Genomic DNA, 26,974 nt, shown 5'->3' on the forward strand with positions numbered 1-26,974 from the left:
ATGCGAAGAAAAGTATTATAAGTAAAGAATTCTAATATTGATCATCTTTAATTATAAACATATTTATATTGTCAGTGATTAGCTGTGTATGTGATCATGGTTCTGTGATTAACCTATGATCCAGAATATTTCTATTTCAGACCAACAAATCCTGTTGGAAAACAGATAGATCTAATGCTTGAAGATATTGTTGGTTCTGTTCAAGGACTAGCATTAAGTAGACCAAAGCCCACATCCACCCCTGTTTTATCTCCAGAATCTTCAGTGACTGAGTCAGTAACTTCATCAAGATCTACTGATGTTCATTCTTTTAATGGAAAACCTTCAATATTTCTAGAGGATAGTAATCATTGTTTGTCAGCCCCTGTGAGTATGAATTATGTAGATGATAAGAAACAACCCTGCAAATCCACTAAGTCTTTACCAATAACAAACTTAGACTGTAATGAAGATATACCAGATAAACAAATTGTAGGATTAGTGGTCACAAGGGATAATTCTCAAAGCACTGGAAGCAGTGAAAACACAAAATCTGCAAATATATGTACAGAAAACAGACAAGATGCATTTGGGTTCAATAGTGTAGATATTGACAAAGGTTCCTCCACAAAACCTGAAAGTTCTGTTAATGGTTGGGTTACAGAATTTGATGACTGTCAGATTAAACAGTCAGAGAGCTTTCATTCTACATCCACAACAACAGCAAGTACTATTCACAGCTCCACAGAAAGTGCACCCACAGACTTTGTACACACTAATACTGATGCAGTGTCCACCAAAGGAAATGCTGCATTGCCATTTGAACAACTTGCTAAAGAAGTTTTATCTTATCAGTTTAGTAATGAAACTGTTCTTAGCATTCCAGAAGGTAACTATTTTGGCATTGGAAGGCATCGAGATGGATCAGACTTAGGTAAATTAATGTTTGTATATCTTCTTTTTATATCACAGGCATTAAATAAAATACCTAAAAACACATTTCACATTGATTTTTAGATGATATGCTTAACCTGTCATAATCCAAAGAATGCTACAATTCATTATAGGATTGTGCAGGTTTGAAATTTAATTTTCTGGTTGTATTACAAATTCTAAAATGAAAGGTCATTTCTTAAAAGTTTAGTTGTGAAACCTTTTTTTTAACACATAAATGTAAGATTTTGGAGGATCATCCTATTACGGTTCTTTTCTTGTGTAACATGTTGTTTGATGATTGAAAATGTTGATACCAGTTCTTTACAGAATTCTTAACTGATGGTTCTTTTCCATAAGCTCCTTTATCGTTTTTACACTAGAATAGAGAACTTTATGACAAAAAAAAGATGCATAAATTTGCTTTTAATCCACCACAAACTGCAAGTTCATAAGTGTTATGATTTTGTTGTGGTTTAAGTTTATTGTATGTCATATAATTTCCAGACACATTATATATTAGCTTTTAAATATTCATGGTTTATAATCATAAATATATTTTTACTTTATTATATGCAATAAATGTATCTAGTAAATGCATTTTAAGATATATTTAAATGTTTTAAGCCACTAAATACAACTATTTCAGCAATTGTTTACCAGATTAAGAAGGTAGACTTAGATGATGGTCAAATCTTGTACTGTTTGTGGGTGTCCCGTGATCCTGAAGAGGTTGGAGAGGGAGGAAGACAGTTCCATTCATTTAATCTGGCATCTAGTTTTAACAGTACACTTGGTTTAGGTCTTGATGCCTCAACTCAATCTCTTCAACAGGTACATAATTTAATATTAATATTTGAGAAAACTAGGTTAAAATAATTAGAGATGAAGGTTCCTATTTTTTGTTATTTTCTGAAGTTTTAACAGTGCTGTTTTATAACCTGCATATGCAACAATTACAACCTTCTCTGGTTTGTTTAATGACTTGAATATATCATTTTACTTCATTCATTTAAATTTTGAGAATTTTGAGTGTACATATTAGAAAAAAATGAATACACTAAACTCTGAGTGCTTTGAAAATTCATTTAGAAACTTACTCAAGTTTAGAATGATTATATTTGGGTGAAAAAGCACACACAAATAATGTATGCATGAACTATTATATACCTGTTCATAGTTGGTATGCTAGCAAATTGGCTAATCCTAAACCAGAACACTATCTCTTTAATAAAACTGCTTTCATTTGTTTTAAAATTAAATAATAATGTCACATAACCTTGCTAATGAAAGTTAGTTTTAATTGTAAGAGTTTTATGTTTCTTAAAGCTAATTTTTGTTACTGAATTTTATACTTTCTCTTGCTTTATTTTTTTAGTTGATACATAATGCTGAAAGAATAGTTTTCTATTTTATTAATAAGTGTTAAGTTACTACCTTACACTTAAAACCTTATTCTTCATCTTTTTAAATTTCCATTTAGTAATTTTGGTCATTGCCAAACTGAAAACATTTATATAAGTAATGATTAAACTAATCTAAGAAGAGTAGCATACATTCAGTAATTGTGTATTTTGAATTTTATATAAAATTAAATCAACTTTGTATCTCAGTAATAGCTAATATGGGAATTAACACTTTTTACTAATAAAGTAGAGAAGAACATTTCAAACTTCCTAGAACATCTTCAGGTTCAGGTTAACCTGCAAATGACCTTCTGTCCTTATTGATAAAAGTGTTAGTACCCATACCAGCCATTCTGAGATACTTTTTTATTTCAAGTGGGTCTCTCGCCATCAAGAATTAAATCAACTTTGTTTTTATTAAAATTATACAGGCTTTGTTGGGTATGAAGAAAATAATAAAACCACAGTTTTTACACTTTATCTCTGTATTTTTGTTTAACCTTTGTGGAATAAATACAGGTACTGTACTACTGTTTCATTTATATCTGAAATTGTGAATTAGTAGTTTAGTTTTGTAACATTTTCATGTTGCATACACACAACTTATCAGAAGAAAAATACCAAACCTTTATTAGTTTTAGCAAAACCATTTAAGAGTAATGGAATATTTATTTTGAAATAGAATAATTATTGGAAAATGTAAGTTTCATAATAATTTAGTAAAAAAAAAACACTGAAAACTGAACCATTATGAGAAGAACAAAATGCAGTAGCCTAAAGTTTTTATTAAATAAATAAGCATCATAATGAAGTGAAACACATTTGTTGTCTGTTACTTCATTGTTTTCTTAGCCTAATTACGAGCTTCAAAATGTATAGAAGATACTTTCGATTTTTGAGCCACTGTTAATTAGTCTTTATTTTTGTGCAAAGAAAACTGATCTTCTTCTGCTGGTGTAGGTTTTTCCTTTTTTTACATGTTGTAAATAAAATACTTAATCAGGTGTTTTCTGAATTAAAATAATTTGTTCCTAGTCATTTGGCAGTTTCAGGTAAACTGATATCTTGAAAGAATAAGTTGGTAGATCTGCTATATAACAGGAGCTCATCAAGATAAAAATTATGATATTATTCTGAATTCTCATAAAACTAAATGAGTCTGTGTTGAAAAATAAATGGACTAGGCACAAAGTGTGATTCACAATAGAAACCTTATTTATTAATATTGCAAACACATAGTGTATGTTTGTACATACATACTAAGTTACACTAAATGCTTGGCTATTGTCTTTACTATAGTTTTTAATTGATTGGGCTAGCTGTACTTTCTTAAGACTTATTTTGAAACTGATTCACCCATGATAATCTTCCAAGCTCTTTAAATCTAATGTTACTTGGTTGAGTTGTTAACATCATTCTTATCCACATGACTAGTCATTCCCCATCAAACACAAAAGAGGTTGTAACCTAGAAATATCACATGACTTGCCATAGAAAGGTATAGCTGTCAACCTTGCTCAAGTGTTACAACTATATCATCCTTGTATAGACTAGGAGTTATCTCCAAGGGAATGACAATGAACATAGGTTATTAGAAAAAAATCAACTTAACTTTCTTGACAATGTGTTATCAAAATCTGCAAATACCCAGAAATAATGGAAAAGTTTGAAAATTTCAACATGAAAATAAGAATGTAGGAAACCTGTAGCATTGCTACATGCCACAAAGAATTGTTTATATTTTGACCAGAAATATATATGATATTGATTTGAAATCTCATGAGGAAACTGTGACTTAAAAAATTTAGTAGAATTTAAACCACTCTTAGAAAAATTATGTTGATTTCAAATCTGTTTTTAATTGCAAAATCATATTAGCTTTTTTCATACAATTTTTAATTACAAACATCACATCATTAAATTCAGGGAGGAAGGTGAGCAAGAGTTAACATTATTATAAACTATTAACACAGTTTTGAAGTATGGTTTATTAAAATAAGAATAGGTTTGATTAATCAGATTCTGCTATTAGTTATTGGTTTCAGTGCATTACATGAGATATTATTCGATGATAAAAATGCTTTAAAGATTGAATGAATTTGTCACTAGTTTTATTGATAAAATAGTCCTTGTTTGTGTGTCAGAAATTTTCATATTTCTACTGACCAGTTTACTTTGCTTTAAACTTTTTAGTTTGGGTTTAACATGTACAGGAAAATTTAGATATTTGTTATCCCTTTTAACAGAAGTAAAATAAGAAATTTTTTGTATCAAAACTGCTGTTCATAGAAATGTTCATATACTTTTTTGTTGAGTGCATTACTTTAATGGAACCTTTTCTAGAAAATAGTACACACCACTGAAACTAGAGGATTAATTTTTAATAGTTCACAAAATTTATCCAAGTACAGTGTTCAAGATTAATTTCATAATTAAAGTCATGAGCTATTAAGCCATAAATGAAGAGCATTTTAAGAATTTATAGTCTTGTAATCATCAATTTTATGGTAGTTTTAAATTATCTTAACCTTGTCTTGTGCTATTATCCTGAAGTTCCTGGAATGTACTATTTCACTTTTAATTTTGACTTGTTCTAGTTGTGTAACCTAACAACTAGCTCATTGGTATAGTTTCAAGTAAAGTATATAAAATAAAAACACTTGAAAAAAACTCCATTTAGTTGCAACAGGTAAGGCTCTAAATTTTAGTTCTTACTTGCTCATGCATGGTATGGAGTTTGCTGTGTATGTGGTCTCCATATATAAAGGTTTATTACAACATCTAAAGATAAAAAAACTATAAACATTAAGTTTAACTAGAGGCAGCCAGAAAGACATATTTTATGTCAAAAAGAGCTAGAATACAATGAAGAGTGTGTGTAATGAAATAGATTAAATTAGCATTATTTACGTCTAGCTACCTGGTTTATGAATTTTGTATTAACTCCGTGAAAGTAAAAAAATCATAAGTAAAATAGGAATTTCAATATTTCTCTTTTGATCTGTTTAAACTCTTTAGTAAATGTTTTGATAAGATGTTTGTTTCAATTGACAAATTTATATCAACTATATATGAATGAACAATAAACCAGTTCAAAATATAATATTTTGATTTGTGAAAATGGAAATGTATTCAAGATCGTTTTTTTTTCTTTATTATTCAACACAATTTATTTTGTTATATTGTCTTAAGTAAGAATATTTTGATATACTTTTGTTTACGATCATCCTTAAATACTGTGTGTGGTTGTCTGAATGTATATGATAAAATATTGTGCAATGTTTTCTATTAGTACAAAGTATAGTGTTTTCTTAGCAATCCTTGCTTGAAAAGAGTGTCAGTCAAAGCCTCAGTGTTAGCCAATCAGCAGCAGCAGAACCTCCAGACACTGAGTACATTAAAGGAAGTTATGCTGATCATTATACCACTCTTCAACAAATTGGGAAAGGTGCTTTTGGTTGTGTAAAGATGGCTTTTCGGAATACAGATGGTGTTATAGTAAGTATTGATTTCAATAATTTTGAAAAGTAAACAGTTTTGAATTTTATTCAGTTAAATAAAAATCAGTTGTTAGTAATTAACTAATCTGTTTGAAAAATTTAACTTAATGATAAAGCAAAACATGAATGTGATAAGTTTTTATAGATATGCCCATGCGTCCACATGTTTGTACTTTAAGGTATTCTTTGATTTTACCAATATAGGAGGCCTTGCATTCTCTGCACTTGTGTAAGTAGATGTGATGTAGACATAAATAGTGGACAGTCAGCAAATAATTTTTGTAGCAGAAAACATTTTTAGACTGATATTGAGTTTCATGATAACTTTTAGGTCAGTTTGTGGATATTAGGAGTTGCATAATTTATTTCAACTGTTTCATTATTAGGGAGCTATGTCACCCAAGATATGGTAAGAAGGCATATGAAGGAGGGATTGGTACATTGAGTATTTTCAGTGGTTTGATAAACAAATTAGTTAAGAACGAGAAAGATATTTCCTCTAAGAAATGCCTGTGGTAGCCATTTTAAAAAAGAATGCAGTGTATGGACGTTTTCTTCATTTTCTCTTCTTATAATTTGTATATTCAAATATTTACTCTTTATGTATATCATATTATATTTCTGATGTATTTACAAATATTATTTTTTTGGTTCTTACCTCTAGAATACTGATAATGGAATTTAAATGGTTCTGAAACATTTAATGAATGCTTCCTATCATCTTTGTGTTTTACTTTATCATTAACTCTTTTGCAACAGGTCAGGGTTTAAGAGTCATGTCATTGCATTTGTTTGATATTCTCTGTGTATGAAATTTTAAAAAGCATATCAACCTATGTCCAGCAACAGTTGAGAACAAAGTTTGTAGCAAGAAGAGATAATTGTTTGCTTTACTTCTCAATTTATCGTTCAATATTAATTATCTCAATTAATTTTAATAATTAATTTCTAAATCTTAATAATCTATGTACATATATATTGTATAATAATTGAAATGTGACTGTATATTACAAAATACTAGTCCACTAAAACACAGCCAAGACAGGGAAGACTAAAGGTCAGTTTTATATTATACTGGATATATAGCATGAGTGCTATATACTTATTAGTATATTACAAAATACTAGTCCACTAAAACACAGCCAAGACAGGGTAGACTAAAGGTCAGTTTTATATTATACTGGATATATAGCATGAGTGCATGTGCACTGTGTCAGTGCAAGTTGTGTAATGTTAGGTAAGCATAGTTGGAAAGTCAATGTAATAAAAAATAATAAAGTTTTATAAGACTTAAGCTACTTATAACACAAAGATCCAAATGTTTAGTTTAATATGTAGTCATTCTAGCATGCAATATAAAGTCTTGCCGAAAACAAATGCTTGAAATATATTTAGGAGGTTTTAAAGAATTTGCAAATTATATTCAAGATTTTTGTGATGAAGAATAGATTTTAATCATAACGTGAAATCACTTTGCATTCAGACTAGTAATGAAACAGACTCTATTTTCACAAACAAATCTTTTGTAAATATATTTCATTTAAAAATCTGATTTTTTATTAAACAAATACGTGTAATCTTGAATAAATGTCTACCAAATTTTGCAAATATACACATGCTGTATCAAAAGTTATAGTGCAAATATTTAATGTGTGCAAATGTGTAGATGAACTTGTGTATATTATACCAAGCCTGTTGTGAAAGGGTTAAATTGGTTGTTTTAGTAGCATATTGAGAATGAATTTTTATAATTTATCTAGGTCTTTTTATTAGTATTTAATCTAATTCTGCATGTGTCTGATGACATTGATCTACTAAAGGAGTATAAAAACTGACTTTTAATAACTGTATTTGTGTGTAACTTTTTCACAAACCTTTCCAGAGCTTGTATTTTGTTTAAACATAAAGTTATATGTGTTAATTGGCAATGTATATCATATATGTTTATTCTTGGTGGTACAATCTTTTTATAGTGATTTTGAAACTGTTTTTGCATTTAATATAGGTGGTAACTAAATTTATTCGCAAGGCTAAAGTCTATGAAGAATGTTGGGTATTTGACAGTATTATGGGGAAGCGAGTTCCTTTGGAAGTGAGTCTTTTAACAACATTGAAGCATCCAAACATTGTTCAGGTAATAAATAGTTAGTGGTTGGTTGTTCATAGCTTTTATATTTTTACTTTATTGAGAGGTCATCTAAATAGATACATAAGATACAGATACCTGAATATTTCTTTGGAGATTCATTAAAAATAACTTATTTGAAATAAATCAGAACCTTTTGTTGCTTTTTTAGTAATAAGCTGTAATACTGTAATTTTCTAACTAATAGATTTATTGAGTAAAAACAAATCACACTCATTGACCTTGTAATATTTTCATTCAGTGATTAAATTTTGTATTGATAAACCTGACATGAAAACAAATGTCACTTATTTTTATGTATTTATAAATTCATGCTGATCATGTACTCAGGTCTCCTTTTCTCTTAGATCACTTCCAGTTTTGGTCACAAACAAATGATATTCTAGGAAGATGGATATAAGACCAGCCATATTCTAAACATGTTTAAATACATAATAGAAAGTAATTGTTGAATGGTGGATATAGCATGTGTCAAGTACATAGTAGAAAACAACTAAACAATAGAGTGATCTTGTTTATAAGATGACCTTTTGAGCAAGAAAGATGGAGATTAGGCCAACTGAATCTCCTTTCAGGCATTCCTAGGAAGGAAAGAGGAAATTATTGTAAAGAAAAGAGAAGATAAGAAAGGAAAATAGATTAACAATTAATCTTAATTTCTTATCTTTAATTATACCAAAGCTACACAAAGGGTTGTCACATTTATAGAGGAAATACAATTCTCAACTTTTCCCCAGTCTTGTTCACTTTATTAAAAATTAAAAAAATAAATTGGCTTAGTGCATAGATAGAACTTTAAGTAGTTCTCTAGTGGTAGCAGATATCAATCACCAATGGAGCAACTGGCCAAGATCTCTGTGTTTTCTAACATTGGATCTGCTGTATTGGACCCAGAGATACCATATTCATCTCATTGTATGTCACATTCCAGGTGCTTTCTATCTAGTAGCAGATCATCTTTCCTACCCTGATAAAATTTATCCAACAGAGTGATCTATGAATTGCTTTGTATTCCACTGGGCTTGCTCTCTGTGAGATTTTCCCTGCATAGATGTGTTTGACACAGTCCTCAATCACAAATTACTCCTTTTTTGGTCCATGGTACCTCATCCTCAAACTCTGTCACTGGCTTTTGATCCCTTCATCCAGAATTCGTTCTACAAATTCCTTTATGTTTATTCTCTTATTTGATTATTTCAACAGGTGGTCTCTCTCATCTATACCACTCCGTGTCAATTTTTTTTCTGATCATTCCTTATTGGCTAGCTAGACCATACAACTTTTACATCCAGTTCCCCCTCCCTTTTTTGCCAACCTTGGTCACTGGTTCTACATCAAGCCATTTACATCATTTATCTTTATGTCTGGCTTTTATCAGATCCTTGATAATGAGACTGACCTACTCTGGCTTTTCAAATGGGAGTTTTTGGTCTTCTAACTCTCAAGTTATTGGACTGCTTAATCTTGTACATTTTGATTTTCATCATGCCAACTACCTATATTTAGATTCCCAACATTTGGAATCTGTTGTTCGTTTTTGGGGTGTGGACCCTAATGCTTTGATTTATTTATCTTAATCTCAATTTTCCTATTTTCGTCTTATGATGTATATTATTTTTTGCGACTTATTCCTCCCTTATTGAGCCCCAGCATGGCTGGTGGCTTATGGTGAATGACTTGTAACCTGAGGGTTGGAAGTTCAAATCCCTGTCACACCAAACATGCTTGCCCTTTCAGCCGTGGGGGCATTATAATGTGACAGTCGTTACCACTATTCGTTGGTAAAAGAATAGCCCAAGAATTGGTGGTGATGACTAGCTTCCTTCTCTCTAGTCTTACACTACCAAATTAGGGACAGTTAGTGCAGGTAACCCTCATCTAGCTTTGTACAAAATTCAAAAACACACATCCTCCCTTATTCCTTTTTTAATGGAGGCTGTTCATCAATGTCCTCAGAGATTTTCTGACAATTCTCATAGTGTCTTATTCACTACCATTGCAAACCTCTCGTCTTCAGCCCTGGCTTTACAGACATGGCTGATATACTGTTGCAATCTGTTAGGTTGGGATTCTCTTCTATCCAGGGTTCATTTACCTGCTTCTTCTTTATGTGATTTGTGCATGTTCTCATTTTTCCTTGAAGAGGTGTTTAAGAGCTTCCTCACACCTACCCAGTTTCTGATTCATCTTGGTGTATTTTTCAGTTCAATTCTCAGTTGGACACAATCTTCTCCACTTCAGATGAAAGATATGGAATGTTTTACTTGCTAGATCTCCTCCTCACCCTCTCCTACTGCACAAGAGGGTCTATCAAGTGCCATCTTTAAAGGGCTTTAATTGACCATTGGAGCTTTGTTTGGAATCCTTTGAATGCTCCACTTATCCTGTCCTCTCCATTACTGACAGACTTTGCCTGGTAACTGGATTGGACCAGTACTTCTGTGGAGGTTCGTCTTCCTTTGCCTTGTCTTGATTGTCACCTTTTTATGGATGCATCTCTTTTCTGGTTTGGGAGTGTATTTCAACTGGCAGGAAGTTTTGGGACAGTGGACTCCTACTGAATCTACTCTCCATATCAATATCTTGGAGCTTCTTGTTGTTCATCAAACTGCCCTTCAGTTTCCACTGTTTCTTGGGAGACAGGTAATAATGATCCACTCAGACAATTTGATAGTGGTGCCCTATTTCACCAGGCAAGAAGGCATGTGGTTGAGGGATCTTCAAGTCACTTTTTGCTGGCATGTCATATTCTTGGTGCCCTGAATCTGGTCACAGATTGGTTATGCTGATCCAACAAGATCATATTACTTTTCAGAAGTTGTATACTTATTAGGATGACCCCAATTTGGACCCATTTACCTCTCCTTTCAACACACAACTTCCCTGTTTTTGGTTGCCTGTTTCTCATCTACAGGTGAATATGGTAAATGCTCTCACCCTTATTGGTTCAGTTGTTACCTATATGCTAATCCATTCCCATATTTGGCTTCTTCCTTCATCAGCCTCTCTGTGGCGTGTGCCATCCTTCCAAGCTTGCACTCCATCTTCATGTATGGCTTTTTTCTGGTTCCTTGCCAGGTGGTCTGGACTTTTCAGGCATGTTGCCTCATTGATTTCCCATTTAGTTCAACCATCATTGTTGGTGGTTTATCAACATAAGTACTTACCATTCTTGATTTATGCAGTGGGTTTACCTATCTTCATGCCCTACCATTCCTTACTTGTTAACTTTTTTTCACTTGTCTTAATGAGGGTCCTATCAGCTTTCTCTGTTGCAGGTTACAGGACAACTTTGTCTTTCACCTTTTAGTTTACTGAATTTGCATCTTGTTCTATTCTTCTTTCCCTATCTATGTTAGTTCATTCATTTTCGTTTACTCATCCTCCTCACCTTGCTTCTCTACAAGATGAGAATCTCAGTGTTCTCTTTTGAAGCTTTATCATCCTGCTCACTATATCATTTTTGATTGAAGTCCTGTCCTCCACTAGGAATGCAGTAAGTATTTAGATATATATGATCGATTTTCCCTTGATGGACACAGCAGATAGTCTGAAGTGACTTTGCTATAAGAAAATGCACACATATTGAAGCCCTTGTTTCTATTGTTGTTAACGTGTGGTTGTCATAATTCCAGTGTTTTTATGATTGATATTCACTGTGAATTATTCTGTGCTTTCTATGTTCTTTTTCCCGCTTATTCTTTTTGACTCAAGACTTTGTCTGCTTGAAAGAGTAATTTCCCTTTCATGCCCATTTCCCTTCCCTCCATCTCCAAACTTTATGACTATTTAGTTCCTAAATGCCTCCTTTGCCTGGTTAGGACTCTTAAATGGTATGTAACATGCACTACTTCCTTCTGTGATTGCCATGCCCATTTGTTTATCCCACCATTTCATTTGACCTTTCTCCCATTATTGTTTGCCAAGTTTATTTGTCTGGCATATTTTTCTCTTTTTTTTTCTGTTACCTTTTTCATATTATTACCCTCAGATTTGTCACTTGGCCATGTCTCTGGCTACCAGTTTCATCTTTCTTTGGAGGAAATCATTAGCATGGGTTTGTGGACTACATATCTTTACATCTCACTATCTACATCCCATAACCATTTCATATTTTGTAGGTTACAACTTACAGCCAGTTGCCATTCTGATTACCTCTGTTTTTTTGTAATGAGTAATTACTCAGTTTCTTTTTTTTTTCCCTTACAGGGTCTCTTGCTCATAGGTTATGGATCCCAATCTGCTGTAAATGGTGCTTGACCAGGTATACATAGTCACAAATCTGCACTCTCCATTCTATAACTACCTGGCCATACCATGCCAGGTGGTTAGGGTACTTGACTTGTAATATGAGGGTCACAGGTTGGAATCCCTGTTACACCAAACATGCTCTCCCTTTCAGCCATGAAGGCATTATAATGTTACAATCAATTTCACTATTTGTTGGTAATAGAGTAGCCCAAGAGCTGGCAGTGGGTCATGATGACTAGTTGCCTTCTCACTAGTTTTACATTGCTATATTAGGGAAAGCTAGCACAGATAGTCCTCATATAGCTTTGCACAAAATTCATAAAATCCAACAGAAAACAATCTGTAATCATGGTTCATGACTTTAACCACCTATCATGAACTTTATGCACGATTTAAATATCACCAGGTGTTGGTTGAGATTGGACTCCTGTTTATGGTCTGTCACACCCTAGTTACTCAACACCTGGAGTTCCTGTTGAAACCTTTTTTTGGGGCTCTTCCATGTTTCTACTATGTATAATTTTGATATATTCTGAAAGGCAAAGAGTATACCTAACTCAGAAGTGGTGTGGTCTCCACTGGGTTTTTTTTAATTATTTAGCACACCTCATGGTCTTTCTGCGAGTTCTTTCTAAAGGAGAATCATATTCCCACCAACCCTCCACCAGTATGATTCTAGTTTTTTTTTAAAGAAATTAAAATATCATATTGGAAGTTAACATTTTCAGTTATTTCCAGTAGGTATCTACTCTCATGTTTCCCACCTGCCCTCCCCACTTTCAGTGTATTGGTTAACCTGGTCATGACCCATCTTGAAGCGATTAATAGGTGTATTATTAGTGAGGGTACGAGCTATGATAGGGATGGTATTACACTCCTGATGGTGGAAGGTTACTGCATGATTACTTGCATGTAGATATACAAAAAACAAGTGGGAGTTACAAGGCTAGTTATAAGCAAGCATTTGTGCCAATAGAGAGCTGTATTGATCAAGACAGCTTTATGTGAGGGAGTAAGTATCAATTGAAATATATTTTCAATTTAGGAAAATGTTAACTTTAAACAGTTTCAAATGGAAATCAGCACTTAATGTTTTAAACAAGTTTTAAGAGGTTTATATTATTTAAGCTGTTAAACTACTTACAATTGTTATGCAATATTTTACACAGTAAATCTTATCTGAAAATCAACTGTTTCAAGTAGGTGATTGATGTGTTTGAAAATGAAAAATACTTCCAAATGGTGATGGAAAAACATGGGTCAGGAATGGATCTTTTTGAATTCATAGACAGGAGCCCAAATTTAGATGAAGCTTTAGCTAGCTACATCTTTCGGCAGGTAAGAAATTACAAATATAGTTCATAGAAATTATGACATGCACTAAAGGTGCTTGAAGTTAGGGTTCTAAATTCTTTAAACTCTTATCTGTTTGTTAGTTGTAGGTTTAAACTTTATAAATTACACAAGTATATATGATTATGTAAGTTACTCAAATTTACGATATGAGGTACTCCAAGTGAAACAACCTACCTCATCAACATTTTACTGGTAATATTGTTATATCATATTTTCTCTTGGTAAGTGTTTATTCTAAACATTTTATGATTATGTTATGACTAAGAGTGGTACAATATTTTTTTAAGTAAATTGTAGACTGATAAAATGCTTGATGAATGTAGGTCTACATGTTTACTATGCTCAAATCAATGGTTTGGTTCCCCAAAGTCAGTGGTTCCCAACCAGGGGTGCTCGCACCCCTTGGGGTTGCGAGATAGTGTTCCAGGGGGTGTGAGATAACATTTCAGTTTTTTTTTGTTTATATTAAGGGTACTGTCCTCTATATTCAAAAATTACGTTCAATTTTTATTTATTATTTTTCTTGTTACAGATGTAGCTTTTTACCTTGTTACGATAAACTATCATTTCTACCGTCACCAGCACAGATCGAATCTTAATGCACAACTGTAAACAAACAACACACGAAATGTAAACATGACTAAAATACTCAGCACAACTAATTAGGTTAGTGTCTATTATTTATTTATGTTATGTATTCATGTGATTGTGACTCGAGAAACTTCCAGAAGTATCCAGAATTAATCAATGACATCATGTGACATATATTTGAGAATGTTCTAGAAAGTTTCGCAGAGTATATAAACCCATGCGTGATGCTATGGTAGTCAGTGCATTGTTGATTCTGAGTTCGTACCAAAAAACTTCATTATGTCAAAGAAAAGGAAATGTTGCAGGCCATGATGTTGAATTGTTGAAAGGTAGAAGGGCTCGCTATGATTCTCGAGCAACCCTTCCAAAATTAGGTTTTATATCTGCTGACAAACCACTGTTGATGGCTTCATACCACGTGCTGTATAAAGTAGCCAAATCAAAGAAGCCCCATACAATTGCAGAAGAGGTGATAAAACCGTGTGCATTAGAAATGGCAACAATTGTTCTGGGAAAAGAAGCCTCAAACAAGCTTAAATTAGTGTCGTTATCAAATAATGTTATTCAAAAGTGAATTGGTGATGTGTCCTTCACACACTGGAAGACATCTTTCCCTTTTGTGGTTGTTTTTAGATCTTCCAGTGTGTGAAGGACTTCTTTGCAAAATATGATTTAGATATCCAAATTATTGGTTCTCTGTGTACTGATGGTGCCCCTGCTGTGCTGGGAAATAAATCAGGATTTTTTGCACTGATGAAACAAGAGATTCCGCACTTGCAAGTTACTCACTGTTTTCTTCATCGACATGCTTTGGCATCAAAAACATTGCCTCCAAAGTTGAAAAAGGTCCTTGACACTTCTGTGAAGACCATCAACTGGATTCGGGGTTGCACTCTGAACCACCACCTCTTCAAGTCGCTTTGTAAAGATTTTGAAGTGAGCATTCAGTTTTGTTTTTCCACACAGAAGTCCACTGGCTGTCATGTGGGAGGTCTTTAATATGCTTCTTTGAACTGCGAAAAGAAGTCAAAACTTTTTTGAAGGATCATGACTATGATCTGCCTGGAGAAATAGAATCACAAGAATTCAACCAAATGCTAGCTTATTTGAGTGATATTTTCACTCGTATGAATGACCTGAGTGTATCTCTTCAAGGGAAAAACATAAACATATTGAAATGCTGCTAAAAGTTAAATGCTTTCAAAGAAAAGTTGCATCTTTGGTGTCAACGAGTTAAAAGAAGGAATCTTTCAAATTTTCCATCACTCAAAGAAATGGTAGGTGAGGATGAGTCCCTAATTCCATGTGTGTGTGAAGAGATTGTGGATCATTTGGAAATACTATCAAAGTTATTTGATGGATATTTTGGAGAACTGTAAACTTCTGAAGAATGGATTATGAATCCATACCCCTTCAATTTGGATAATATGTTGGATGATGAAGAACTGAGAGAAGATCTTATTGAACTGTGCACAAATTGAGTTCTTGAAATGCAGTTTGAAAGCAAAACTTTGCAACAATATTGGTGTTCAGCAATGGACATGTTTCCAAGACTTTGTGAAAAAACACTAAATGTGTTCATCCCATTCGTGACGACATACTTATACGAGTTCGGATTTAGTGTTCTTTTGTCAATCAAGACAAAATCAAGAAATCGCTTGGGTGCACAGGCAGACTTGCAGATTGTTATCAGCAACAAAGTGCCACGCTTTGAAACACTCGTAAGAAATAAACAGGTACAAAAGAGTCATTAAATTTAAATTGGCTTATGAACATTTGAACATTTCAAATTCAAAGGAATTTCATTTATTTTTTTTTTTGTAGGGCATGTAGGGTTTATGCAACTTTTAGTTTGTTGTAATATTTTTTCTTTTCCAAATGTTTCGTTTTTGTTTATATATCATTAAAAACTAATTATAAAAATTTGTTTTGGCCACCTTCACCTTTATTCTTAAATAAATAATTACTGTGAGGGGTGTGAGAACATATTAAAATGTTTTAGGGGTGCAGGGCATAAAAAAGGTTGGGAACCACTGCCATAAGTCAACACAGCAGACAGCCTAGTGACTTTGCTATAAGAAAAATACATACACTCTTGATGAAAGTCTTAATGAGAAAATTACTGAAGCTTTTATGGAGTTTTTTGTTTAATCTCTTTAGTTTTTACATTGTTATTTTTTTTACTTGATATCTGAATTTTCATCATGTCATTTAAATGTGTGTAATGGAAAAACAATGAGTCCCAACCTATGTTGCAATAGTATTTATTGTAAACACATTATGCAGTCAGTATTCAGTTGACTTAAGGGACTTATGTGAAAGAACACAACATAGTAATATGATATTTCCATATTAATACACTTACTTTATACAAATAATGAAATATTCAGATTTATGATTTCACAATTTTTAACTCTATGTAATTTCTTTAATTTTAATACTCAATCCTATTTTGAATAATCTTTTCAAGCCAGCAGATTAATTCTTTGAAGAACCAAATCTTGCTTCCTCTTGAATTTACTTTAGAATGTTATTTCACAGACTAATCAACTTAGTAAATATCAGATTAAGTAACTGATGGTCAACTTCTTAGGCTTTAAAATCATCTTATTAACCTAGCAGAGAATCAGATTTTATACAATGCTCTTACAAGGTCCTAACAACTTTAAACAAGAAATATTGTTTAAACTGGGTCAGTAAATTTTGCTGAAATGCTTGAGGAGCTTTATGGTCATCTTATGTACAGTAGAATGTACTTTAAAAGTTTATTAAATCCCTTGGTTACATGAAGCAATTCATTATATGACAAAATATTTACTTCTAAAAAATTTGACTTATGTATTCTACGATACAAGATTCAAGTTCAGCGTGCCACGTTAGGCTAGAGAAATGTTTTTATAATGACATTAATTACTGTTTTTAGAATTGTAGGAAGGTAATATTTTGATAAGCAGACATCTTAATAATTGATTACATTAAACTAATCGACTATTCTTGCATGATGGTCACGAAAACAAAGAAACTTTAAATGCTAAAAATTGGATTAGGATATATGTAATGAAAAGAGCACTAATAGTCCACTGTGGAACTTTGTTCTTAAAAACGAACAATCATTATAGTAATGGAAATTTTAAGTCCTCTTCAATCACCAATAAAGTAACATAAAATTATTTATGTATTTCAATAATGTTAGAGCTCATGACTAAATCGTTATTTCATGTTAAGTTTAGGACTAAGTATTAATAATTACATATATATGTTACAGATTTCTTTTCCACTTTTACCAAAGGTAAAATTGAAATGATAATCAGTAATGTAGACATAGATCTTAAGGGAAAGGTAGTGAAAGGAACACACTGCAAAGGGTTCAAAAGGAGAACTGGACAAGGCACAAAGGACAACATTAAAATATTGGTGTGGCAGAAAAAAATGATATGATGAGTGGTCCAGATGGAAGGAATGGAAAAGGAGGGAAATAACCAGGGAAAAGAAGGCTTTTCAGAGTTGAAAATGCAAGATGTTTAAAAGGGTGGCCCTATAATAAGCAACATTTCAAACGGACAAACCCGGGTCAAACAACCAGAGAAACAAAAGAATGGGATGGCTGGGAGTCCTATCAATTGTACCAAGGTCAGAAGTAAATAGAAATAAGTCACTGGTAAATAGATAAGGAGGAAGAGCAAATGATATGGGGAAGGAAAGACACTGTACTAGAAGTGAGCCCCTAAGCTGAGGCAAGGGTCTGAAAAAAAGTGATGCATGAAAATGGAGTTTGTTGATGTTTGGATGAAATATATTTGATCACATTTTTCAGAGGAGTGATCAGAACAGATGCAAGGACCAAGGGCTGTTTCCTCCTGAGTGAAATTTATATACACATGTACCTACTCAGTGAGAAGAAGGCTATCATTATTATATTCAGTGTTATATTGAACAATGATTATATGACAACAAATTCTTCAGATTCCAAGACACTTCTCCAGGATATTTTTGCTCAGGCAGACCACACTTAATGATCACAATTTCTCATGCAAAATGCTCCACTGAATATTTTGTGCAGTTGGACTGCACCATCCTTGGCACATACTTATTTTGGACTTAAACACAAGACCTTCTATGTTTGTGCACACTGTATTGTTTCTAGTCATAGTTATACTGTACTTCTCCACTTATTTGGTGCTGTGTATCTTTCTCCTGATTCCATTTTTGCCTACCAATTTGTATTACTTTCTTTGAGTTACTGTGATAATTGCTGGGCAAAGAATGTACCTATTCCAGAAGTAGTGCTACAGCAAACAGGTGTGCTTTCTTTTCATATTCTTACACCTTTCCTTTCAGTCTGGTCACTTTCTTCTTGATTGAATGTTGATGCATCTTTACTAGGCTCTCCACTTTTGCAAGGTGGGATTCTAGCTTTGGGTGAGTGAACATAAGACCATTTTGTGAACTAACATTTGCTTACACTGCAAATGTATTTCTGATAGGTACTTACCTCTTCTCACACCTTTCTGCTCCACGTATATGCCATTGTTACTAGTTTCTACCTGCCATTTCTCAAAAGTGAGTGCTGTTCTAGAATATTAGAGGGTTCTAACTGAGCTAATATAGATAATGCAGTATGATTGGTGGAGGGTAGTCACATAATCAGCATATTTTCTGAAATGGTGCAAACCTGATGGAGAAAAAAGTCTGATGCACTATTAGCAAAAATTGTTTTAATAATGTTTAGAGGGTAAACCAGGATCAAGATAGATTTGGATAAGATGTGGTAAATATGAATTGGAAATATATTTTAAGCGTAAGAAAATGTTAACTTTTGGTTAATTGAACATTTTTGACAGTAACTGATTAAATTAAACAAAATGAAATTAAATAATAATAATTATAATCAAAATCATATTATGATATTTTGATTACTTGAATAATTGGAATAATAAAAACATTAATTATGATTAGTTAATTATTTTATTGACATTAATCAATTTAATCATAATTTTGATTATTGAATAGTTAGAATAATCAAAAATAGTAATAATTAAAGACACTAATTTTGATTCATTTATTATTTTCAAGGCATTATACAATTTAATTATAATTTCAACTAGCAGATAATTGAAAATGCAAAAGTAGTTATAATTGAAAATACTAGTTGATTATTTTCATGACATTAATCAAATTGTTTGTAATTTTAATTAATTTATTATTTTATTTGACACTGATCAATGTAACCAATGCTCATAAGTGATTAAATTAATTTAACTTTACAGCTCACACTTCTGATATTTGAAATCGATAATATCCTACCTAGTAACATCCAGAATTCAGTTGTTAGTCTACTTGGCTCATGTTTATTCTCCAACTAGACTTCCACACTTTGTTTACTAAAATTGCCTTTCCTTCTACTTCATATAAAGGTTAGCATTTGATGGCATCATTTCACATATTCTTGTGGCTAATTGATTTATTCCATAGTTGTAAAGGACCATTTGCTTTCTTCAGATGAGTTCTTCTCTTGATACAGCTTTTCTTTCTGATTTTTCCAAATTTGTGTTAGTCTGCCTCTTGATGTTATTCATCCATATCATTTTCTTCTTCCTTGTCTGTTCATCTCACCCATTGTCCCTTCATCTGTTGTCAGTAAAAAAAAAATGTGCATTTTCTCATCGTATCTTGCCAGTTTTCTTTTTGTCTCTTTATTTAACAAACTTTTATCTTAGAGTTTTCACTATTCCTCTCATCCATTCATTGCTTCTCTTGTCTCTCAAGTCTACTAGAGTAAGTATTCACTTACTGCATCACATCTCAAAATCTCTGTTACACTTTTGTGGTTGAATTTCTTCTGATTAGGTAGATATAAAATGATCAGCAGCTATGTTTTGTGTTCATTGTCAGTCCGTTACATTAAATTGGTGTTTTTTTATCTGTTTAAACTAAGGATGTCAGTTTAGATTAATTAAATGTGAAGTCTTTGTATTAGTTATGTGATAGCAGTTATTCCATCATTGACAAGTTTTATGTCATATATGCACACACACACACACACACACACACACATGAACTTGGGACTGTAATACCTTATTAAATTTATGATAATAAGTATTCCAATTGTATTGAAATATTAAAATGATTCACCTGTGTCTTTTGTTTTTATATGAATATGGGCTCAGCATTGTTTAGTGGTTAGCATATCAGACTGTCAATATGGAGGTCCAGTTTTCATATCTTTGCCACAAAATCACTGTTCATGTTTCTGGACTGTAGGTGCATTGTAAGAGTAATGCTCAAATCCAACTTATTGATTAGTTGGTATTGTTGAATATTCTATCTTTCTATATTATTAGTTTAAAATTAAGAATGGCTAGCACAGATGAAACAAACATAGAAACATGCAAATATTCTCAATGAATATCTAATATTTCATTGTTTTTCAAATTGTGTTTTTATTTACACTTATCAACAGGTTGTGTCAGCGCTGTCCTATATGCACAGTCTCAACATCCTTCATAGAGATATAAAGGATGAGAACATTATTCTTAACCAATATTTCCATGCCAAGCTCATTGATTTTGGATCTGCATCTTTCATGGCAGCTGATCGATACTTCTCAACTTTTTGTGGAACAATGGAGTACTGTAGTCCAGAAGTTCTCAAAGGAAACAAGTACTTATTAGAAAGCTTAAGATTTTAAAAATTATACCTAACTCTGGGGAAAAAATAAAACAACCCCGATGCCCAAAACAGTTCTTCCTAAAAGCTACTTGTTATTAATTTAAAGCAAAAGTGATAGGTTAACAATTAATGTGGTACTAATTTACATTATTATGTCATGCATGTATTTAGTTATTTATAGACTAGGAAACATATTTGTTAAATATTAAAACATACTTGTTATGTAGAAGGGGATTGAAAGAAATGATGTTAAATGAATAAAAAAATTAAGTCAAAATTTAAAGGAGAGAATACACGAACGTAAGCAAGAAACATGAAATGTAATATAAGTTTTTCAGAAGTGGTCACTTTTTTTTACAAAATAAAATTAACAATTAAAAAAAGTCCTTAAAAACAAAGATAAAATACCAATCTCGCATTTTTCAAAGTGAATTATTTCATAGGTTATGAGATAATAATAGCAATGCTACTTGTAAAATGTTTAAAACTAATGGTTTCAATTTTTAATGAACGTGTTCTATCTTTGTAGATACCGTGGTCCAGAGTTAGAGATGTGGGCACTAGGGGTAACTCTCTATACATTAGTTTTTGGAGAAAATCCATTTTTTGATGTAGATGAAACAATTGCTGCAGTTCTCAGGCCCCCTTTCAAAGTGTCGAACGGTAAGTATACATTTTTCTTTTATCTGTATTTTGCTTGTAAATTTTCTTGTAAAAGAAAATTTCATTACATTGAAATATACTGTTTATTCCACTTTTCTTTTAATTGGTGAAAGAAATGTTTAGTGCTTTTGGCATAAAAAGTGTTTTAAGTAATGCAGCATCATAATTGTTTAGTCACTTCACAAAATGTTAACCTTAGCAGCTACTGTTGTGTATTGTTTAAAAGTTAAGAAAAGTTTGCATATTATACTTCAAGTACAAATTAGTTTAACTTTTAAGTAAATACACCTGTTCTTATTTGTCTAATCATGGTATTAATCATAGCAGTTATAAAGATATAGAGTAACAGAAAATATGAACTAATCATTTGTCTTCTCAATTGTGTTCTAAAGTAACAGAAAATATGAACTAATCATAAGCATGTTTCAATGTGAATAAACGTTTTTATGTATATGTCCATGTTTTCTTACTTATAATTCTTTTTCTATGATGTTGCTCTTCAGACCTGACAGATTTGATATCATGGTTACTTCATCCAGACCCCCAACATCGATGCACCCTCTCTGAAGTAGAAAAACATCCATGGACAACTCAAGAAGTTTGTCCAGAGAATTATAATTTTGAAGATATTGTTCGCACTGGTAAGTTTTATTAATATTATCATGATAACACTATTTAAGTTATATAAAATGAGACACCATCATTCATTGTAAAACAAAAATTGCTTAAGTGGCATATAAGTCGAGTTTTCTTGGAAAGAAAAAAGAGGGAGAGAAAACTCAACTTGTACATCACTTAAGCACACTTAAAAGTGTGGTACATAAGAAAAACTACGGTTAAATTTATTCTGTATAGAGATGTTAAAGAAAATGATTAATAAGGTTGTTTTATTGCATCAGATTAGTCAGTTCTTGAAATCATTAAGAGGAGTGACTGTTTCTCATTGATGCTAGATGACTGAGAAAACTTGTCAATATATTTTCCTTGCTTTTTAAGCAAAGTGTATTCACTTAGTGTCCATCAAATTTTAGTTTTTTACAAAATTTTCAAATGCTGTAACATATGTGCAGGCTTGTATTTCTTTTCCTAAAGTCTAGTTCTTAGATTTCTTCTCATTTTCATCATAAAAACAAATGTTATGGCCAATATGAGATATTAGTGTGTACATTCTTTTAGTTGTAGTTGTTGATAACACTTTTTATGGTCAAGATAAAGGGTGCATTTATCGAACTATGCAAACATTTAGTGATCAACTAAATTAATTTAATTCTCTCACAGAATTTGAGAAACAAGTTGAACAGAATGATTGATTACTATATGTTTAAGCATCTTTGCTCTCTTAAGGGATTGATTTGTTGATATATAGTGAACACTGGCTAGTTTTGGCAATGACAGTCTGAATGATTTATCATGTAGACATATTTTTACAATGGAAAATTTAGTCAGTAATCTGTATATTTATGTTCTGAACTTGAACAGTTATTTTCTATAAGAAACATGCTCTTCTGATGGATATATGATTTGGTAATCTGTACATGACTTCATGAGAGTCAAATAGGGAATGTTCAACAATCAAAATAGGAAAGGCAGGGATATATACTGACCGTAAAACACCTGTACTCACAATGGGTACTGGGTTTTCTGAAAATAACCTTCCCTAACAGTGGGTATTTGACTATTTCTTTTAAAGTAGAGTATCAGTGTTAAATTTACTTATTTTTAGAAGCAATAGATTATCAAAGGTTTGTTTGCATAACTTTTTTTAAATTTATGTTGTATAATTCAGGCATTGGTGATTCTTGTATTATGGTGTCGTGTTACTAAAACCTTCAGTTTTTCTTATTGTTTTAATTGAGTATTATTAGTCATAATATCCTGTAGTGTGTGGAACATTCTAGGCCTTGGTTGGGCTGTAAATACACATCACAAATGTAGATTGAGTTAGTTAGTTAGATCAGTATGATTGTAAGTTTAACCATAAAGAGTATATAATGACGATTTTTAAAGTGAACTTATCACTCTCTGTTGTAATAACAAAGTAGAGAAGAAATCATTTGTGTTTTCAATTGTGTTCTAATGTAATTGAAACAGACTGTGTGGACTTTGACAAGAAAAATGCAATTATTTAAAGCTCTGGATACAACTATAATAACCAACAGTTATAGTAGCAATTTTAAACTAAAATTATTGCAGACTATTGTAATAACAGAGTAAGGAAGAATAATTCATCTTGTCAAATTATGTTCTAAAGTAACTGAACCAACCTCTGTTCTGTATCAACTGCATTTTTCATCAGATAATTATTTTTTGTTTTGTAATTTTCTTGAAATTTTATAGAATTTTACTAAATAGTTTAAAAGCCACCAAAATAGGTTGTTTATGAAATCATGACAGAATCCTTTTGTTTTGTAACATGATATACATTCATTTTTTGGTAGCACATAACTCTACTGCTATTAGTTATGCGATTTATTCAACTTAATATATGCACATTTAAAACCTCCTATAGAGGTGAAAGCTAAGTTGCTCTTGTTTTGTTTTTTCAAATTTATTGTGATTAAATAACAATATTACACTGAAGTAACAAAACAGTGAATACTGGAGAAGTCCAAGGATTGATCACAAATTTCTGTAAAAGTACAATGTCTTGCAAAAGATGTGTGGTGTACTCACAGGACATAGTCAGTAACCTATACAAGATATAACACTTAGAAAGGTTAAGAATTCCCCTGGCAGAGATTTAATGTGAAGCTAAAACAAATACATCTGTGCAGGGATAGAGGGAAAAGATGATTAGCATATCCCTTAATTCTATGACATGATGCAAAAAGATACAAACAGCTATAATGCTGTAAGCCCTATAACACAATACTGTGAAAGGATTAACAAATTGAGTGTACTCTTTGCTGTTATTTTGCTTCCATGCCTTTGTCATAACTTTAAAAGATTGTAAAACAAACACTTAAAACTGTATCTTTAGACTGAACCAAATTCTTCATTTAGTCCATGTTGTTTTTTTCAGCATCTTTTCAATAAAATATACAATTATCAAAGTTTCAGTGCTGTAATGTATGAAATGAGATACATTTATTGTACTTGTGTGTATACTCAGAAAACAAAAGAAATATTTCATGATTTCACAGAGACCAATGTGTTTTGGATTCATTAGAAAGCTTAACACGTGTTGTTAACATTCTGAGCTACAAAAATAATTTAACTTAAAAAAACAATTGGATTAAACAGTCTTCTCAGTCTAAATAATAGTCTAGATCAGTAAACTGACTGTATAGAACAGTCTGTAGTTCCTTTACATGCACACTAAAAATAAATAAATCCAAAAATGTAGTTTATCTTACCATTTATTACACTTAAGTGCAAAGTTAGTATAATAAAATGTAGGATGGTTGTTTTATTTCTTTTCAAATTGAATAATTTCCTGTTTAACTGTTACTTCCTAATACTAATTATCCCAGTAAACATTATAACACAAAATAATTGTCTACTTCCCATGGAAAGTAAGAAACATAATTCTTTCTTCATTCATTTAGCATATGTATATGAATGTTTTATTCAGTTCATAATTTTATACTATTTTTGCCCCTCCTTGATAAAATTCTGAGGACACCCATGGTAATAATCTTGATGTTGTGAACTGAAATTTTAACCAAAACCAAAAGTTAAAATAATCAGAAATATTCTATGTTTGATGTTTGAAACCTTAAACATTTGCCACTGCTGTTATAGCATTATAACAGTCTGTAATTTGATATATCAGGACTTTGACAGAGACAATTTTATCTTCTCATCTAATTGTGACCTGGCATATCCAAGTGGTTAAGGCACTTGTGATCTGAAGGTTACAGGTTTGAATCCTCATCACACTAAAAGTACTTGCTCTTTTAGCCATGGGAGCATTATAAAGTGACCATCAATCCCACTATTTGTTGGTAAATGAGTAGCCCAAGAGTTGGTAGTAGGTGATGTTAACTAGTTGCCTTCTCTCTAGTCTTACACTGCTAAATTAGGGACGGCTAGCACAGATAGCCCTCGTGTAGCTTTGCTAGAAATTCAGAAAAATAAACAAATCTCATTTAATTGATGATACTGGCTTCACTGTGAGTTGTAATACGTGTTCTCTAAATATTAACAATTTATTTGTGACTGCAACAGTAATGTAATTTCATAGCATAAAACAAAAAAAATATATACTGTTTAACTGTTCTGTATTCACCTGATTACCTATCTCTTAATTTTTCCCTCATTATTGTAACCTAGATCTCTACAGTTTGTTATTGAAATACCATACAATTTTGGTTGTTGGGGTTATGTTGGAGTTAACCCAGATCATAGGAAGTTTTTATTTTCCTAAAATACAAGAAACCATTCTACAACTTCAGCATCGGACCTAGATGTATGTACTTTCATAGTATGAGAGCTAACTGCTTTCTTTGGCTGTATTGGGTGCATAGTTTAAAAATCTTCAACTACAAGTATTTAGTATCCTTCATATACACACGTTCAGATTTTTTTTTGCTTAACTTTCCTCTTCCTCAAGGTCTAGGAGACCAAACTACATTGTTTTTTGAAAATAACAGTAATCTCTTCTCACTATCTAATTGAAGAAACTAGAATGAAACAAACATGAGTTTGCTCTTGCAGACTAATAATTAATTACTTTCTAAACAAGTGTCAAAAGCAACATTAATCTTTGTTTTATGCTTTGTGTAATGGCATAAAAAATTCCATATGTAAATTTTTGACAGACTGCATTCTTCAGATTACCAAGAAAGAGTTAACCTGTGTTCATTAGTTGACCAGAATAAACTTGTGATAGATTATAACTATGTCTCTGTTGTGCTTCACACCTCTTTAGTTAATCAACAGTCTGAATAATAGAAACTTACCATAACAGTTTCTTTTTCCCAGTTAGCACCAGTCAGCAAAACACACACCCATTTTGATGCAGTTGAAATGTAATACTGGTGGTGCTTCCTTATAAACTACATCACAATTGGTTATTTATGTCTGTGATTGGCTTGGAAAGAAGTACTTTTACAAATGTCTACCAGACAAACTGTTTTGAATGTCTCCAGAGATAAGCACATTGAGTTAATTTTGTCAAAAGACAAAATTTCTTTTTTTTTTTCAAGTGAAAAAAGAAAATATTCCATTCTTATAAACAGTAAATAATTTCACATAAAATATCTTTATAATTAATACTGAAGATTAAGGATGTAGAATTTATAGAAACTGTTGTATGTTAATTGGAGATAAATAATTTTTATTAATTATGCTTTGTAACTATGTGCACAAGTGTGATGAATATTTTTGAAATCAATATTTTGAGCAAGATTGTTTTTTTTTTCAGGACACAAGAAATATAGCTAGTAGATTAATCTAGGATTTTGATGAACCTCTACAGAGTAAACAAATCGAATTTATTGTTTGTAAAAATTTACAAAAGTTTTATTATTTGGATA

General features: G+C 31.8%; 1 protein-coding gene across 3 annotated transcripts in view; it reads left to right on the top strand.

Moving 5' to 3' along the window:
* The window catches only part of LOC143249647 (PAS domain-containing serine/threonine-protein kinase-like), a 93,005-nt gene that overhangs the window by 61,129 nt on the left and 4,902 nt on the right, over positions 1-26,974 (top strand). For all 3 annotated transcript variants that reach the window (XM_076499894.1, XM_076499895.1, XM_076499893.1), the window contains exons 10-17: positions 141-913; positions 1,562-1,746; positions 5,634-5,816; positions 7,824-7,952; positions 13,419-13,553; positions 20,623-20,822; positions 21,361-21,494; positions 21,998-22,135. In XM_076499894.1, the coding sequence (XP_076356009.1) occupies positions 141-913; positions 1,562-1,746; positions 5,634-5,816; positions 7,824-7,952; positions 13,419-13,553; positions 20,623-20,822; positions 21,361-21,494; positions 21,998-22,135 (1,877 nt within the window). The remainder of the gene's footprint in view (positions 1-140; positions 914-1,561; positions 1,747-5,633; positions 5,817-7,823; positions 7,953-13,418; positions 13,554-20,622; positions 20,823-21,360; positions 21,495-21,997; positions 22,136-26,974) is intronic.

This window comes from Tachypleus tridentatus, chromosome 4 (assembly GCF_004210375.1).
Source record: "Tachypleus tridentatus isolate NWPU-2018 chromosome 4, ASM421037v1, whole genome shotgun sequence".
Lineage (NCBI taxonomy): Eukaryota > Metazoa > Arthropoda > Merostomata > Xiphosura > Limulidae > Tachypleus > Tachypleus tridentatus.